The sequence below is a fragment of the Carcharodon carcharias genome, chromosome 7 (genome assembly GCF_017639515.1).
Source record: "Carcharodon carcharias isolate sCarCar2 chromosome 7, sCarCar2.pri, whole genome shotgun sequence".
NCBI lineage: Eukaryota > Metazoa > Chordata > Chondrichthyes > Lamniformes > Lamnidae > Carcharodon > Carcharodon carcharias.
The window spans coordinates 117,650,519-117,670,146 of NC_054473.1; the positions used below are offsets into that span (position 1 = coordinate 117,650,519).

The 19,628-nt window shown below is 41.7% G+C and overlaps 1 protein-coding gene across 2 annotated transcripts in view; it reads left to right on the forward strand.

The window, feature by feature from the left end:
* The window catches only part of bbs2 (Bardet-Biedl syndrome 2), an 81,956-nt gene that overhangs the window by 44,661 nt on the left and 17,667 nt on the right, over window positions 1-19,628 (forward strand). For both annotated transcript variants that reach the window (XM_041192730.1, XM_041192731.1), the window contains exons 14-15: window positions 1,387-1,518; window positions 12,796-12,933. In XM_041192730.1, coding sequence (XP_041048664.1) covers window positions 1,387-1,518; window positions 12,796-12,933 — 270 coding nt within the window. The remainder of the gene's footprint in view (window positions 1-1,386; window positions 1,519-12,795; window positions 12,934-19,628) is intronic.

Below are 19,628 nucleotides of genomic sequence, written 5' to 3' on the forward strand. Positions count from 1 at the left end.
TTGCTCACTATAATGGCTTCTCTGTAACACACCAATTCCTGTAATATTTTCTCTGTAACATGTTGTTCTCTGTGACACTCACTAATATGTTGATCACTGTTATACCCTACCTGTATTGCTTTCCTCCCTGTAACACCCTGAATTCTGTATGTCCTCTCATTTATTCCTGATCCTTGTAATATATTATGATGAGCTATCACAAAACATACTGTTCATAAATCCCTCTCTAATCAAGAATCCACCTTATCTGCAGCCCCCCTCACATTACTACCAAAAACTATGATCGGAAGGTGCTACTATGTTACAAGATTTATTTGTTCATCTTATCATTGACCTATTTGCTTGATTCTAATGATGATGCTTAACTGTTCAACTGTTGCTCAGTATCACAACTAAGTGTCAAATCATATTGCGTAAAAGAACAAAAGGCATGATTTTTCAGATTTAGGGGTTTCCCACCTAACCACTGAAAAAGTTGGTGGGGAACGTATTCCTGCCAATGTCGACTGCTGAGAAGTCATTTAATACTCTGATTGGCTGGCAGCTCTCTAATCCCAGCAGTGCCACCGGAAGTGGTGGCCACTGCCGGGACGACACCTAGCCCCATGAGTCTAAGTGCCAGGAGCCCTGGTAAGTCCTTGGTGGTGTTGGAGGGGGGGTGCGGAAAGGAGGCTGTGAGGGTTGTGATGGAAAGGCCTGGAGGGAGAACCTGGGTAGGAGGTGGTTGCGGGGAGTGGTGGGGGGAGGTGAGGACGGACATTGGGGTTGTGCCCTGACCAGGAAAGAGAGCCAATGATGGAGGCATCCTCCCCCCACTCACCATTATTCTACCTGAGATCCAAGCAGGCTGGGTCATCATCTTTGAGTATGTTGTATAGTATATACCTGTCCTTGAGCTCCTCTCACCATCCTCAAAATTGTAGTCCAGCCAGAAGTGATCCTTAAGTAGTCAATAATTGGCCACTAAAGGGCCTCAAATGAGGCTGGCCACCCCCGGTAAAATTTCTGATAGCTCAGTGGTGGGCAGGAAGGCCACTCAAGTGAATCTTACAGGCCCCCAACATCTTCAAACTCTCTGGTTGAGAGTCTGTAAAATTCTACCTAATTAAACTGGTGCTTTCGTTTCATTCTTCAAAATAAAGCTAGGATGAAGCAGATAGCCAGGCGATGGAAGGTAAGTTGGGCCTGTTACATGGTGATTTTATAGGTGTTGTTTGTTGAGAGCTGGTTGATGGTGTTTACTGAGTTAACACTTTCTCTATAGTATATATGGAACAGTCTGATTGTGGTTGCTGAGTACACATTTTCTCCATGATGTATAGAAAGCTGCCTAAATGTGGTTACTGAGGTTACCCCTCTCTGTCTCATTTGCTGTGCCCTTTACAGGTTCTGATGTGGATGAATCAGAACTTCCTCATACCTGAAGACATTGAATGTCCCAGTATGCCATTGGAAGTCTGCTTCACATCTCTGAGAGATGGTGGACAGCTGAGCATGAAAATGAATACAAATGGAGAGGTAAAATTAATTTACTATACTGACTTGTCAAAAAAAAATGTTATAAACAGTGCAACAGACCCATAGAGGTTAACAGCACAGAAGGATGCCATTTGGCTCATCATGTTTGTGTGCTGCCTTTGCTAGAGTATTCCAAATTAATTTTACTATCTTGCAGTCTCTCTATAGTTTCATATCTTCCTCTACTACGAATGTCTAGCTATCCATTAAAAGATGCAATGGCCTCTGCTTCACTTGCACCTCATGGGAAAGCATTCTGTGCTCTAACACTCATCATGTAGAGAGATTTCTCTCAACTTCATTCTCTTGGTGAAAATTGTACATTGATTGTCTTCCTCATTGATTTCCAATCAGAGGAAATAATCTTTTCCTATTAATGCTGTTAAAACTCTTCATAATTTTAAGAATCTATATTAAATTTCTTAGCCCTCACTGCACCGTTTGAAAATTGTGTAAGCATCTCAAATTTCACCTTATAATTGTAGTTCCTCAGCTCTAGTTTTGGTGAATCTGAGCTCTTTATGGCTTTTTTGTCCTTTTGATAATAGACTATCCAAAACTGCACATAAAACTCTACTCTGGCCTAACCATTACTTCATAAAACAACATCATTACCTCTTTGCATTTGTATTCTCTAAGCTGTTAGATTGTGTATTGAGAGGAGAGGAAACCTTTCCTGAAATATTAACAATTTATTCCATTTACAACTGAACTTAAGCTGTACACCAAAAAAGTATATCCCCAGTGACCAACACACAGAATCTGATGGAAAGTACTAACCCCCAGCCATTCCCAGCAGTTTACCCATGTATATTCATCACACACAAACATGCTTTGTTTTACTTTGGATAACTTGTAACAATAGGCAGGAAGATTGTAGATTACCAAGTTCCCTGTTCAGTGATAAAAACAAAAAACTGCGGATGCTGGAAATCTAAAACAAAAACAGAATTACCTGGAAAAACTCAGCAGGTCTGGCGGCATCGGCGGAGAAGAAGAGTTGACGTTTCGAGTTCTCATGACCCTTCCACAGAACTGAGCGAATATAAGGAGAGGGTCACCTCTCTCCTTATATTCGCTCAGTTCTGTGGAAGAGTCATGAGGACTCGAAACGTCAACTCTTTTCTTCTCCGCCGATGCCGCCAGACCTGCTGAGTTTTTCCAGGTAATTCTGTTTTTGACCCTGTTCAGTGAGACTTGTGTCATTGTCAAACTTAAAGGCCATGACATGTGTTAGGAAATAGAGATAGTTTAAGTACTTTATATTTGTATTTGTTGGAGTTAGGAACGAGTTTTAGCCTTGAAGTTTAAGTTCGATTTGTATTTTAGTATCAGTGTGTTAAGAAAGGTCAAATGGAGTATTAGTTTCACTTTAAAAGCTTGGATTTCTAATGAGAAGTTTATGACCTTATAAAATAAACACACAAGAGTAGAAAGAATTGTGCTGTTGTCTCGCAACAGGGATGCCAGATAGGCAGGTTCCTTCCACAGACATGCACTCAGAACTAAAGAAACAGCAGTTTTAAGTTCAGTTGTAGCCAGGAACCAGAGAGACTGGACACTGGGAGAGGGAACTGCAGATTTCCCAAAAGAACAAAAAGGCCCCAAGCGAAGAAATCCCCAAAAATCCAGACGAGTGGAAGAAGGGAAAGTCCAAAGGAGACCTTGTAGTCAAAGCAAGGACAGGAACCTGGGAAAAGGTCCTTTTAAGTGAAGTTAAGAGTGAGGGGCAGAGAGAAAGTCTCCAAGCTTCAGATTTAAAGTGAGAACAGCTTGCAAGAAGCAACAAGGTTTAAAGAGACAACTGGAGGTCTGTAATTCTTTGCTATGGGCATGTGAAGCAGTAGTGTACTGTTAAGGCTGAGTTGGTGAGAGAGCGTGCATGGAAGACAGTTTGAATGCATGTGGTAACCCAAGGAAGAGGAGCATCGGAAGGAGAGTTCAAAACCCTGGAGTTGAACCCTTGTGGAAGGTTTCCGAGAGAAAATGTCAGTTTGGGAGAAGATTCCAAGTTGAGGTCTTGGAGAGTGGAGATTGGAAACCCTCATGTGAAGGACAGAATTCAGCGAGACAGATTGGCTCACGTGTGACAAGCATCTGTGGTGGGCGGCGGGGTGGGCGGGGGTGAGTTGAGGAGTGATCCATAGTATCTAGTTGAGGTGACATCTATTACTTGGTTTCAGAATGTGGTGTGTCTGACCACAGGGTGCTATGGGTGTACGTGGGCTGTTTATTTACTGTGAACATTAAAGTATAAGATAACTTTTATAATTTGTGTTATCCTTACAAATCTGTAAAGGTATAGTTGTGGGTGAAGGAGTATTATAATATAGTTCATCTTTTCTTGTTGAATAAATGTTTTATTCTTTTGTTAAAAGTTCATCAGTTGACTCCTTTGCTTCTAGAATAGCTACTCTCCACGTATCTGCACAAACAAATAAAAGTTAGGATCTACCAAGCTGGGTTCCACTTTGGGATCAGGTTTGTCCAGGGGTAACCTCAGCTGGGATTGTAACACATGCGAAGGAAACAAGATGTATCGCAACTCAGTATGAATATGAGGGAATCTTCAAAGCTAAGTTTCTTTATTTTAAATTCAATACTTAGGTTTACCATCTTCACTGGAGTAGATTGTGTTGGAACAGGTGAGTGTTCAATACCTGATCATCCGATGACAGTCACGTAAAAAAGAAAGACCTTGTATTTTAACACATCAATAGTCTAAAATTCTGCCTGCTTCCTCCCCCTCTCCTCATTGTTAAAAGCCCTGATATTACAAAACTGTACTAGCTCCTTCCTCTTGTTCTTTAGTCTTTAATACTCTTAACACCCTGACGGCCCTCCAACCAATTTCTTGGTACTTTAAAACTCTACTACTTTTTGTTGCTAAATGTGCCTTGTACAGTAAAATTCTGAGAACCTCCCCATGTCTGCTGTTTGCTATTAATTATCAGTGATGCGATGATCTTGGATTTAGATGAGAAAAAATGGGAGGAGTCTCGAGTGAAGCATAAACACCAGCATAGGCTGCTTTGGACCAGAAGCCTGTTTCTGTGTCATATATCCAATGTAATCCTATGAAATTTTTATACAACTCATCACAAACAGGTCTAGTGGGGCAAATTTACCCAAGTTGTCCAGCTTCCCTGATCAGGGTTGTGCAACATGGAATTCTTCCAGTCTTTTGATTGGATAAGAAAGATGGACAATTTGTATGCTGTGGCACAAATCAATTTTCTAGCTACAGTCCCATGACTGTCCCCTTCCAAGGGCTTTGGAATGGCAAAACCTTTCAGGTGTTGGTGTCTCAGGATTGGGTGCAGCAGAAGTGTATTTATTCCAAAACGTGAGGAGCCCTGAACTTTTGGGGAGCATGTTATTAAAGAAGATTGTGGGTTTAAATTTCACTCCAGAGACTGAACACATAATGCGTTTTGGGGGTAAAAGATCCCAGGGCACTATTTGAAGTTTATCGGTCACTCACGACCTAAAACAAATGCTATGGTCATTTTTCTTCATTGTTTCCATGCCATATTTCCCTACGAACATACGAAATAGGAGCAGAAGTAGGCCATTTGGCCTCGAGTCTGCTCCGCCATCATTAAGATCATGGCTGACCTGTTTGTATTTTGATATCCACATTCCCATCTACCCCGATAACCTTTGATTCCCTTGCCTAACAAGAATCTATCTATCTCTGCCTTAAAAATATTCGGTGACCCCCATCTCCACTGCCTTTGGAGGCAGAGAGTTCCAAAGACATACAACCCTCAGAGAAAAAAATTCTCCTCATCTCTGTCTTAAAAGGGAAATCTCTAATTTTAAAACAGTGCCCCCTAGTTCTGGACTCTGTCACCAGAGGAAACATCCTTTCCATGTCTACCTTGTCAATACCATTCAGGATCTTAGAAACATCAATCAAGGCACCCCTCACTCTTCTAAACTCTAGTGGAAACAAACCCAGTCTAACTAACCTTTCCTCATAAGACAACCTGCTCATCTCAGGTATCAATCTGGTAAAATTCCTCTGAACCGCCTCCAACGCATTTACATCCTCCCTCAAATAAGAAGACCAAAACTGCATACAATATTTGAGACATGGTCTCACCAATGCCCTGTATAACTGAAGCATAACATCCTTACTTTTATGTTCAATTCCTCTTGTAATAAACGATAGCATTCCATTAGCTTTCTTAATTACTTGCTGTACCTGTATACTAACTTTTTGTGACTCATACACTAGAACACCTAGATCCCTCTGCACCCGGAATTCTTCAGCCGTTCTGTTCCAGTAACACTTGTTTTTATATTCTTCCTGCCAAAGTGAACAACTTCACATTTTCCTACATAATACTCCATCTGCCAGATTGTTGCCCACTTACTCAACCTATCTATGTCCATTCGCAACCTCCTTATGTCCTTTTCACAACATACTTTCCTACCTATCTTTGTGTCATCTGCAAATTTAGCTACCATGCCTTCACTCCCTTCATCTAAGTCATTGATATAAATTGTAAAAAGTTGAGGCCCCAGCATAGACCCCTGTGGGACTCCATTTGTCACATCCTGTCAATCAGAAAAGGGCTTATTTATGCATATTGTCTGTTTTCTGCCAATCTTCTTTCCATCCTAATATTTTACCCCCTACAACATAAGCTTTTATTTTCCGCAATAACCTTTGATGTGTCATCTTAGCAAATGCCTTCTGGAAATCCAAGCACAGCATATCTACAGGCTCCACTTTATCCACAGCATGTTTCTCCTCCAAAGAACTCCAATAAATTGGTTAAACACGATTTCCCTTTCACAAAACCATGCTGACTCTACCTGATTACCTTGAGTTTCTCTAAGTGCCCAGCTATAACCTCCTTAATGATCAATTATAACACTTTCCCCACAACAGATGTCAAGCTAACTGGCCTTTAGTTTTCCATTTTCTTCCTCCCTCTCTTGAATAGAGGGGTTAAATTTGCTACTTTCCAGTCTGATGGAACCTTTCCAGAATCCAGGGCATTTTGGAAAATTAACACCAACGCATTTACTACCTCATTAGCCACCTCTTTTAAAACCCTTGGATGAAGTCCATCAGGACCCAGAGACTTGCCAGTCCACAGTTCCATCAGTTTGCTCAGTACTGCTTCCCTAGTGATTGTAATTTCACCAAGTTCCCCTCTCCCTTCCACCTCCTGATTTACAGCTATTACTGGATTGTTTTTGTACCCTCTATTGTGAAGAAAGAAGCAAAATATTTGTACCCTTCATCCACCATTTCCTTATTATCTACTATTAACTCCCCACAGTCACTCTCTGGAGGACCAACTCTCACTTTACTCACTCTTTTCCCTTTTAAATACCTGTGAAAGCGCTAGCTATCCATTTTTACATTTCTAGCTCGCTTCTCATGCTCTAATTTCTTTCTCCTGGTTAACCTTTTAGGCATTTTCTGCTGATCTTATATTCTGACCAATCATCTGACCTGCCACTCATCTTTGTGCAGTTATCTGCATTTTCCTTAAGTTTGATGCTTTCCTTAACTTCTTTAGTTAATGGTGGGTCATCCCCTTAGAACGTTTCTTTATAGTAGGAATGTACTTATTCTGAGTATTCTTAAGTATCCCCTTAAAATATCTCCCACTGCTTCTCTATTGATATATCCCCTAGCCTAGTATCCCAGTTCACTTCAGCTAGCGCAGCTTTCATGCCCTCATAGTTGCTCTTTTTAAAGTTTAGAATACTAGTCTTAGACCCACTCGTCTTCCTTTCAAACTGGATGTAAAATTCAACCATATTATGGCCGTTGCTATCTAGGGGTTCCTTCATTCTGAGGTCATTAATTAATCCTGTCACATTACACAAAACCAAGTCTAATATAACCTGCTCTCTGGTTGGTTTCAGAACATACTGCTCTAAAAAACTACCTTGAAAGAATTCTATGAATTCATCCAGGCTACTACTGCCAGTCTGATTTTTCCAGTTTATATGAAGATTAAAGTTACCCATGATTATTGCTGTCCCTTTATCACAAGCACCCAATATTTCTTCTTGTATAATTTATCCTACAATATGGTTACTGTTAGGTAGCCTGTTGACCACTCCCACTAGTGATTTCTTTCCGCTACTATTCCTCATCTCCATCCAAACTGATTCTACATCCTCATCTCCTGAACCAAGGTCACCTCTAACTATTGCACAAATGCTATCCTTGATCAACAGTGCTACCCCTCCACCTTTACCTAGCTTCCACTCTTCTTGAATATCATATACCCCTCCATATTCAGGACCCAATCCTTGTTATCCTGCAGCCATGTCTCCATAATGGTTGTTAGATCATATTGATTTACTTCAATGCATGCTATCAGTTCATTTACTTTGTTATGAAAATGCTACATGCATTCAGATACAGAGCTTGTAGTTTTGTCTTTTTGTTATCTTTGTAACATCTAGTCTTGACTATTGGTGTATTCTTAGGTTTTATCTCTGCACCCCTTCCTGTTATTCGATGACCCTCATTTCCCATATTACTATTATGTCTCCTGCTTTGAATCTACCCCTTGATTTGCCACATCCACTCAAGCTTGATCCCTCACCCCCTCCCCACCCTTGTTTAGTTTAAAGCCCCCTCCACTTCCCTAGTTATGCGATTCGCAAGAACACATGTCCCAGCACGGTTCAGGTGTAGACTTTCCAACGGTACAGCCCCCACTTTCCCTGGTATTGGTGCCAGTGCCTCACAAACTGGAACCCACCTCTCTAATACCAGTCTTTGAGCCACACTTTCATCTCTCCAATCTTGTTTGCCCTATGCCAATTTGCACATGGTTCGTGTAACAATCCAGAGGTTATTACCTTTGAGGTTGTGCTTCTTAATTTGGTACCTGGCTTCTCGTACTGACTATGCAGAACTTCCTTCCTTGTTCTGCCCATGTCGTTGGTACCTACATGGACCATGATGACTGGATCCTCTCCCTCCCACTGCAAGTTCCTCTCCAGCCCTGAGCAGATGTCCCAAACATGGCACTGTGCAGGCAACACAGCCTTCTGGACTCTTGCTCTTTGCTGCAGAGAATAGTATTGAACCCCTCCCTATATGGTCCACTACTACTACTACATTCCTGTTTGCTCCTCCCACTTGAATGGCTTCCTGTACCATGGTGCCATCGCCAGCCTGCTCATCCACCTTGCAGACCCCACCTCAAACCTGTTTGACATTTGCAAAGTCTGAGGCTCCTCCACTACTGTCTGCTCAGTCCCATTACTTGCCTCACTAACGGTCACATCCTCCTGTCCCTCATTGCTGACCAAAACAGATGACCCTATTCTAAGACACATGACCATCTTTTGTAACAAAGGTCCAGATATTTCTCCCCGTCTCTTATGTTGTGCAGTGTCTGCAGTTCGACTTCCAGATCGATAATCCAGAACTCCTTGAACTGCTTACACTTTCTGCAGACATGTTTGTCATGGATCGCCTTGGTGTCCAAAAGCACCGACTTTCCACAGCTGCAACATAACACCTGCCCTGCCATTGTACTTCTGTTATTTAGCTAATTTAATTGCTCACTTAATTAACTTAGAATAATTCCTATGTATGCCACAACTCTTTCCCACAGTGCAGTCACCGATCTCCCCTTACTGATTGTGTGGTTTGAAAAGCCTGTCCTCTTTTGTAGACCCTCTGATGAGCCACTAGCTAGTTTAACTTCCTGCTACAGTAATTAACACCACTTGAACCAACTGTTTTCAGGTGACTGACAGATAACTGCCACTCCAATCAGTTCTCTGTTTAACAAGCTAACCTAACTTACTATGTCAGATCACGCAATCACTTTTCCAGAACCGCTTCATCCAATTTAGGGTCGTGGGAGTTGGAGCCGATCCCGACAGGCAATGGGCACTAGGCGGGATACACCCAGGATGGGATGCTGGTCCATCACAGGGCACACTCACATGCATACACACACACTGGGGGACAGTTTACTGTAGCCAATCCACCTAATCAGCACATTTATGGACAGTGGGAGGAAACTGGAGCACCCGGCAGGAACCCACGCAGACATAGGGAGAACGTGCAAACTCCACACATTCAGACACCCGTGATCAGGATTGAACCCTGGCCTCTGGAGCTGTGAGGCAGCAGAGCTAACCACTGCATCACCTTGCCGCCCCACTATCTTAGATCTTGATTCTTAATCTATAGTTAAAACCTGAAAGGGACTTAACAGACTTACCACACAAACCTAATTTGCTACTTACTCAGTCTTTGTCTCCCTCCGGCATAGTCGCCTGTCTCCTTGCGCACCTCTTATATTACAACAGGGACTATACTTTGAAAGCACACATCAGAAGAATAATTAATTGGCTGTAAAGTGTTTTAGGATGTCCTGAGGCTGTGAAAGATGCTGTATAAATGCAAGTTTTTCCTGTTCTCCCATCTTCTCATCTGAAACTTTGTTTAAGGCTGATGGAGTATTTCTTTAAGAATTTGGAAAAGTTAACTTTCATGGAAGTTGAATTTAATCAAGACATCAAAAGATTTAGAGAAAAAAACCCTCCATAGATGATCTGTGTTTAAATACAAAGCACGTTGCATACAGAAATCATGAATTGTGCCCCAAAGGGCAGCTGAGATTGCAAGTGTAAATATTAATGTCAGTAATCTTATTACAAACCATGGGTATGTTCAGGCTAATGAGTTATTCCAAACCAAGCTCTAAGCAGTCTTTTAACAATTACTGTTGAAATATTTCTATTTCCAAAGATCTTTTAGTGCTTGATGCTGCACAGTTTGCTCATAGATCCGCTGTGGACTGTCACTTTGTTTGGCTTCCAAACATTTGCCATTATTGAACAGATGCTTATTTCACAGTGACTGATGGGGTGAGGGTGGGAGATAAAAGAATAATCATCCTGAAAACCAGCATTGACACCATGGCAGCAGATACATTCCAATATTCAGTTCACAGTGGATGCCGTGTATATGTGAGCCCTTTCTTTTTAATGACACTCTTGCAGCTTTTGAATGACTGTATGTAATTTTTGAACATTAGGTTATCCAGCCTATGTTGTTCAAAAGATCAGTCAAGTATTGGGATGCATTTCAGAGGCAAAGGCAGGACCATTCTGTACTTGTCTCAATAAATTAGACTTGTTGCTGTTAGCATTAGCCTTTGAAAAATCTGTAACTTGCCAGCTATCCCTGTCTGTACTGGTTCTTGAAATATTTATATGCTTCTAGGAACAATCAAGGTCAGTTTTGTGAGTCAGATATTTTTGTTAGTCAGATATTTTTGTTAGAGCTAAAATAAAAGCTAAATATTACAGATGCTGGAGATTCTGAAATAAAAACAGAAAGTGCGGACAAACTCAGCAGGTCTGGCTGCATTTATGGAGAAAGAAACAGAGTTAACGTTTCAAGTCCATTCACTTCCAAAGAAGAGTCATATTGACACAAAGCATTAGCTCTGTTTCTTTCTCTCTCTGTCTACAAAGGTTGCCAGACCTGCTGAGTTTGTCCAGCACTTTTTGTATTTGTTAGTGCGGTGCTTAGTGTCCTGCTTTTCTGCCACCTAATCTCCAAAAAAGGTTATTTGATAATAAAGGAAATTAAACTATTGTACCCTTATATAGGTCAATAGTGTGGCCTCATTTGGAACATTGCATGCACATTTGGGCACCCTATCTTTAAATGGGGATTGATGCATTGGGAAAATCAACAAGGGTGATTCTAGGAATGAAAACACTTAATTACAAGGATAGGCTTATAAAATTGAACTACTTGTTGAAGGAAAATAGATTAACTGGAACCAAGAGCCAAGTGTTTTTTTTAACTTTATTCCTTATCTTCCTGTCATTTTTCTCTCTTTTACCTCTCTGGAAGGCATCTGCAATTGCCTAATGCTTTCTGGGACCTTTTCCAAGTGATAATTATTTATATGTGAACGAGGTTTTAAGTTTTGACAGACTATGCTACTTCACAGGCATCACAGTGAGCATGAGTATGACCCTGTCCGCACAAATGAACATCTCAAAATAAAGATTAGGAGTGAGTACCCCAGCCAATTTTATCTTGCCTAACCTGAAGGAACCGAGGTCAATTGTAGCACCACTTGGTCTCCCATGGCGAGTTGTCTCAACAGATTGTGCTGAATTTAATTTGAAAGCCTTCTCAGCCATATGTTGCTTATAATTGATTGAGATATCAGTGAGTCACAGGTCCGTAAATGTTCAAAGGCATGGATATTGTGGATAGTCAATATGCTCAAGTGGTGATCAGAGTTGAGAGAACAAGATCAAAGTTGTTTAAAAAGTCTTAAACAACATTGGAGAGCAGCAGAATTTATCTTGCTGTGCAGAAAAATAGATATGGGCATATGAAGCACAGAGGGTTAAATGAAGCATACAAGACCTTTGACACAGGCAAAGTTATCTATCAGGATAATTCATGTATCACTGGGATTATAGTGTAATGCAAATTACATGAAAGCTTGTTCAATAATATCTTTCAAAAAGAAATTGGATAAGTACTTAAAGGTTAAAAATTACAAGGATATCAGGAAAGAGCCAGGGAGTGGGCCAACTGGATTGCTCTTTGACAGAGCAGGTGCAGACTCATTGTGCTGAATGGCCTCTTTCTATGCTGTGCTATTCTGTGATTCTATATGTAGAATAAATTCCTTGGAAGGTTAGTTATTGTTGTATCGATTAAGTTGTTTAAAAAGAACTGGGCAAATGCCTGGTTTAGAGCTAGTTTGAAGACAAACATAATAAATATAGTTGTGGAATAACATTACTGTATGAAATTCTGCAGTTTCATCCTGTTGGCAGCTCAAAGATGGCATTGATGCATGTAGTCAAGGCTGAACATTAAAGCTTTTTAATGTTAAATTGAAATCCTCCCAGTATTTTTGACATTGTGTAATTTCTCCTCTTGTAGGATTTATTTGTAGTTGTTCACCTGACTAAGGAGATTAAAGCAGTTAAGTTGAGTGGTGCAACATTTTCTTGGAGGGATAATACTGTGGACTGACTTCTTTCTTATTCTGAACTTTATTGTTGTGACTATTTTTAGGGAACCATTGAAATTGCTTCTTTTTTAACATCTTTTTTTCCACTTGCGGAACATGGCTTCAGATCTAATCCAATATAAGATGATCCTTTCTGCAGAAGACTGGATAGTGCTGTCATTGAATGTGGTATTGTGTCGAATGGTATGTCCTTATCTCAGAAGATAGCTGCTTTTAATGATGATTTCCATTGGCATTTATTCCCTGCAAACAGGTCACCATCAGAACAGAGGATATTGACCTTGCTGGTGAACTCATCCAATCCATGGCATCTTTCTTAGCCATTGAAGACCTCCAGGTGGAAGCAGATTTCCCAGCTTACTTTGAGGAGCTGCGCCAAATACTTGTTCAGGTAGGTGTACTACTCATCCAGTAACTCCCACATATAGACATGCCAACCAACAGCACCTGAAACTGATAGCATTTGAACCCATGGATCATTTTGTTAATATTTCACTGGAAAAAATGCTTTTTTCTTCACTAAATTGAACGTTCTTAGATTGAAACAGGTAGGCTGAATCATTAGTCTGTCAGACCCTAAAATCAGATGATGTCATCTTCCACTTTTCATGAAAGAAATTGAGATTTTTTTTTTCAGATGAACTGGCGATGGTATTTATTTATTATTTATTTATTATTTATTCAAAAAGAAAATATGACAAATAAGTTGCTAAAACGTTTAATTTTTTGAAAAGAACTTTCAGGGGAATGTCTATCGATTGCTTATATGAATGTTGATTTTTTTAAAATAAAGAGGATAATCCATGACAATGGAACTGCCATGATTTGAAGTGAGGCTGAAATGATATTAAATTTTACTTAATTAAAATAAAAGCTTGCTGAAACACCTGTATTTAGCTTTAAACACAGCATATAACTTCAATGTGGGGGCCTGTTTGAGAGTGAATTGCAGTATCAGTTATGCCCACACCTTTCAAAGTTGCTCCCAGTTTGTTTATGTAATTATAATGAAGGTCCCTTTGCTACCATGCGCTAACTAGGGAGAGAGAGAGACTGTGTCACCTGTATTAACAGTAAACACCAAATGAAAACATGAAGGCATTAATAACTGATTGAATATTGGGCAAAGTGGCTCCCCATACTCATTTGTAATTGTCTTTGTGGAAAAAGCAATAGGTTACAAAGAAGAGTGCAACAGATTACAAACATCAGGCTAGAATGTTCTGTACCTATTTCTACAAACTATTTTTTGGTTTATTTTTGATTGTTTGTGGCCTGTAACGACTTAATTTCCAATACACAAAAAGAAAGCTTATGCAAGGGACTTTAAAGAAAAAGTTAAAATTTACAAGAAAAACATCATATGGTGGAACAAAAACAAAAATACCTGGAAAAACTGAGCAGGTCTGACAGCATCTGCGGAGAGGGATACAGTTGACGCTTCGAGTCCGTATGACCCTTCATCAGATGTTCTGATGAAGCAGCTGTCAGACCTGCTGAGTTTTTCCAGGTATTTTTGTTTTTGTTCTAGATTTCCAGCATCCACAGTATTTTGCTTTTATCATACGGTGGAGTCATACCTTCATCGACTATTACCATCAACAGTAATTTTCAGCCTTCATCCATTTGAAATGAGCTTCTGAAAAAGGAAACACAAGTTAAAATACAACTGTATTTTATAAATTATAATAAACTGTGAAGCTTGAAGCTTCAGTCAACAACAGTTGACAAATTTGCTTTGTATTTCTAGCAGGTTCTGTTCTTTCTGTTGTAGAAGGGCAAGATGGTTCAAAGTATCGATGTGACCTTTCACCAGAATTTGGTTCCAGGTTTTGGTTCCATGGCAATGACTAACCATTACTCCCCATCCTCAAAGCTACATAGCAAAGTTTATTATTTAATGAAAAAAAATAAATCAGCATACCCTCAATCCAGCTAATCCTCAGCTAGTCTCTGCAGTCTGGGACAAGAAGTGAGGTGATAGGAAGATAGATTTATCTTTTAAGTATAGGTATGTGTTGTTGAATGTTTGGGTTCGTAAAATTTGCATGATAGAATCATAAAATTTTGCAGATTAAGGCTATTCGTTCTTCTGAAGGAGCTCTCTACTTCCCCTGATCTTTCTTCAAATCTTTTACTTTGTTCTTTTCCATTTTCCTTTTAAAAACTATTATGAATTCTGCTCCTGTTACTTTTTGCGGGCATTACCTGTCTTAACAACTCAGAGTAAAACAAAAAAAAATTTCTTAGTGTCAAGAGTCCAGTCCTACCAGAAGAAAGCATTTTCGACAGAAAGACAAAATTACAGAAACAAAAACAAAAATAGCTGGAAAAACCCAGCAGGTCTGACAGCATCTGTGGAAAGGAACACAGTTAACGTTTCGAGTCCGAATGACTCTTCATCAGAACTAAAGAAATTTGGAAATGTGTTGAAATATAAGCTGGTTGAGGGGGGTGGGACAGGTAGAGTTGGACTGAGAACTGTCAACGTAACATCAGTCATCTCAATTTATCTCAATTTCTCTGTGCCTCTCACCCATTCTAACCTGTTTCTTTCTGAACTTGCTGCACTCCGTTCTCTCAGGTCCAACCCTGACTTTGTCATCAAACCTGCTGACAAGGGTGGTGCTGTTGTTGTCTGGCGCACTGACCTCTACCTCGCAGAGGCTGAACGTTAACTCGCAGACACTTCCTCCTACCTCCCCCTGGACCATGATCCCACCACTGAACATCAAGCCATTGTGTCCAGGACTGTCATTGACCTCATCTTCTCTGGACATCTTCCCTCCACAGCTACCAACCTGATAGTCTCCCAACCTCGGACAGCCCACTTCTATCTCCTATCCAAAATCCACAAACAGGACTGTCCCGCAAGACCGATCATGTCAGCCTGTTCCTGCCCCACGGAACTCATTTCTTGCTATCTTGACTCCATTCTCTCTCCCCTTTTCCAGTCTCTTCCCACCTACATCTGCGACTCCTCTGATGCCCTACTTCATAACAATTCCCACTTCCCTGGCCCCAACCGCCTCCTCTTCACCATGGACGTCCAATCCCTCTACATCTCCATCCCCACCAGGATGGTCTGAGGGCTTTCCGCTTCTTCCTCGTACAGAGGCCCGAACAATTCCCATCCACCACTACTCGCCTCCGTCTGGCTGAACTTGTTCCCACACTGAACAATTTCTCCTTAAACTCGTTTCACTTTCTCCAAATAAAAGGTGTGGCTATGGGTACCCGCATGGGCCCCAGTTATGCCTGCCTCTTTATGGGGTATGTGGAACATTCCTTGTTCTAGTCCTACTCAGGCCCCCTCCCACAACTCTTTCTCTGGTACATCGATGACTGCTTCATGCTCGCGTCTGGACCTGGAAAAAATTTATTAATTTTGCTTTCAATCTCCACCCCTCCATCATTTTCACATGGTCCATCACTGACACTTTCCTCCCCTTCCTTGACCTCTGTCTCAATCTCTGGTGATAGGCTGTCCACCAATATTCATTACAAGCCTACCGACTCCCACAGCTACCTCGACTACAGCACCTCACACCTCACTTCCTGTAAGGACTTCATCCCATTCTCTTAGTTCCTTCGCCTCCGTTGCATCTGTTCTGATGATGCCACTTTCCAAAACAGTTCCTCTGACATGTCTTCCTTCTTCCTTAACCGAGGTTTTCCACCCATGGTGGTTGACAGGGCCCTCAATCGTGTCCAGCCCATCTCCCACGCATCCGCCCTCACTCCTTCCTCTCCCTCCCAGAACCATGATAGGGTCCCTCTTGTCCTCACTCATCACCCCACCAGCATCCGCATTCAAAGGATCATCCTCCGCCATTTCCACCAACTCCAGCATGATGCCACCACCAAACATATCTTCCCTTTACCCCCCCCCCCCCCCCGGCAGCATTCCGCAGGGATCGTTCCCTCTGGGACACCCTGGTCCACTCCTCCATCACCCCGAACACCACCCCCTCCCATGGCACCTTCCCATGCAACCACAGAAGATGTCACACCTGCCCCTTTACTTCCCCCCTCATCACCATCCAAGGGCCCAAACACTTCACTTGCACTTCCCTCAATTTAGTCTACTGCATTCGCTGCTCCCAATGCGGTCTCCTCTACATTGGAGAGGCCAAACGCAGACTGGGTGACCGTTTTGCAGAACATCTTTGGTCTGTCAGCAGACATGACCCGGACCTCCCTGTCGCTTGCCATTTCAACACACCATCCTGCTCAAGTCCACATGTCTGTCCTTGGCCTGCTGCAATGTTCCAGTGAAGCTCAACGCAAACTGAAGGAACAGCACCTCATCTTCCGACTAGGCACTCCACAGCCTTCTGAACCTAACATTGAGGTCAACAACTTCAGATCATGAACTCTCCCCTCCATCACCACCCCCTATCCGATCCTCCTTTTTCCAATAATTTATATTTTTTAAATATGTTTTTCTTTTCCCCCCTATTTTTAAATTTATTTTGATCTATCATTTTATCTCCATCTTTTAGCCCATTTCGATCCCTTCCCCCCTCCAATCCACACCCACTAGGGGCATCTGCCACTTGTTTGTCCTGCTTTCTACCCTTAATGTCAGCATTAGCACATTCCTGAGATAATATCATCACCGTCAACACTCCTTTGTTCTTTTGTCTATGACATCTTTGGCAATCTCTTCTTTGCCTCCACCTATCACTGGCCCTCTATCCAGCTCTATCCCACCCTCCTCAACCAGCTTACATTCCACCACATTTCCATATTTCTTTAGTTCTGATGAAGAGTCATTTGGACTCAAAACGCTAACTGTGTTCCTCTCTGCAGATGCTGTCAGACCTGCTGAGTTTTTCCAACTATTTTTGTTTTTGTTTCAGATTTGCAGCATCCGCAGTATATTGCTTTTAGACAAAATTACAGTGTGTTCCAAAATTCTGGAAAATGGACCAACAAAAACTTTAAAGATCAAAACTTTTAGCAGGCATTTATTCAGACCCAGCTAAAAAACACACATCATACCATCAGCACTCATGTCCCATTAGTAATTTCTAATTCCCAATGCTGCTACAAACTGAGGAGGGTGAAGGAACAATGAAGATGGGCTGAGGAGAATGTGGTGTGAAAAGGGGAGAGATCAAGATGAGGGGCAAAGAAGGGAAGAAGGAATGGACAAAGGGTCTAGATGGAACAATACATGGAGTGAGGGGAGATGGGGTCAACATTCTTCAAGTGAAAAGGGATCTTGCAGAATTTTTAAAGCTACTCTGTTCTTTTTCTGAACAGATTTTAAATTTTTTTCTCCACTGATTTCAAAGGCACTTTTTAAGGTGTGAATGGCCCTCTTACGTTATGTCATGTAACACCGTTTTCACAACTTAGAACAACAATTTCTTTGGTATGTTGTGACTAACACCATTTATAATATGTAGTAGATTTATAGCTTAAAATGTTTTAGCCTATAGTTTAAACTTTTTTCAGTCTCTGGTATACACTACTTGCTGTGCATGGTGGTGGTAGAAATGGTTGAAACAGGGTTGCGACGTGAACCCTTCTACCTTGGCATCTTAAATCTTATATCAGGGGTATTGCTCCCCCTGATATAAGAAGAACGGTAGCCAGCAAGAAAGAGTGACTCCGTCAAACATCAGATGAGAGGCACCCTCTACATGGTAATACACCTACACCCAACCGCCTAAAGTCAAGGAAGAGCTTCATGAACAGTGTTGTTCCATTACAATCAACCCCATCTGAAGCCCACATCGCCTTGTGGAATGACCGGCTCACCAGTCTCGAACAACCCCCAGCGATGGAAATTCTACCAGATGAAAGCCTTCCCCCAGGAGCTAATTGCAACTGGGCAACCTGGAAGTGCCTTAACAGACTTAGGACTGGTGTAGGTCGTTTAAAGGTGTCACTAAGCAAATGGGGATATACAACCAGCCCAACAACTTGTGAATGTGGAACTGAACCACAGACTATGTAACATCTCCTGCAATGTCTATCACTAGAGGAACCCTGCACTGTTGCAGATCTTGCTGAATTCAACAAGGCGCAAAAATGTGTCCAGTTCTGGCTGGGCCATGTATAGACTGTCTGTGGACACGATAAGAAGTCGTCTCTGGTAGCTGGTGAATGTTCTTTAGTCTCCAACCTAGAAGACTTGCTATTACTTTAACTGTGGAAATTAATAGCTAATTGACTAAATTAATAAGGTTAGGCAGATGTAGTAGGGGATGGTAGTGATGTGGGAATCTGTGGAATGCATTGCAGTCCTGGACAATCATATCTGGTATGTGTCTGCAGCTTGAGCAACTTTGGCTCAGAGTTGCTGAGTTGGAGTCTAAGTTGCAGGCATTGCAAGCATCAAGGTTGGAGAGTGTTACCTGGACACTTTGTTCCAGGAGACCGTCATACACTTTAGGCTAGGTAGAATTTTAGAGTTGGTAAATGGTAAGAGATGGGAGGTTCTGACTGGGAGTCAGGCAGGTATGGCGATCCAGCAGGTAATGTTGGATGAGCTTCAGCCCTTGACTTTGACTAACAGGTACAAATTGCTTGCTACCTGTGTGGATAAGGAGAGAGACCGCAGGCTGAATGAGCAAACTGATCATGGCACCATGGTGCAGGATGCCATTCAAGTGGGGGGAGTGAAAAGGAATGTTGGAGTGATAGGGGACAGTATAGTCAGGGGGATAAATATTGTTTTCTGCAGCCATGGCCAGGAGCTCCAAAGCTTGTGTTGCCTGTGCTAAAGACAACTCCTTGTAGCTGGAGACAAACTTGGAGTGGAGGGAAAGGATCCAGTTGTCCCGGTCCATGTAGGAACCAATGACATAAGTAGAATTAGGAATGATGTTCTGCTGACAGTGTATAGAAGTTAGGGTCCAAATTAAAATGCAAAACATCAAAAGTAATCAGCTGTAGATTGTTACCTAAGCCATTTGCCAATTGGCATAGGGTCAAATAGATATGGGAAGGGGTTTCAATTCAGGGGGCACTGGTACCAGTACTCAGAAAAGTGAGAGCTGTATGATTGGCATGGGCTCCAATTCAACTGGGCTGGAACCGTTGTCCTGGCAAATTGTATAACTAGGGCTG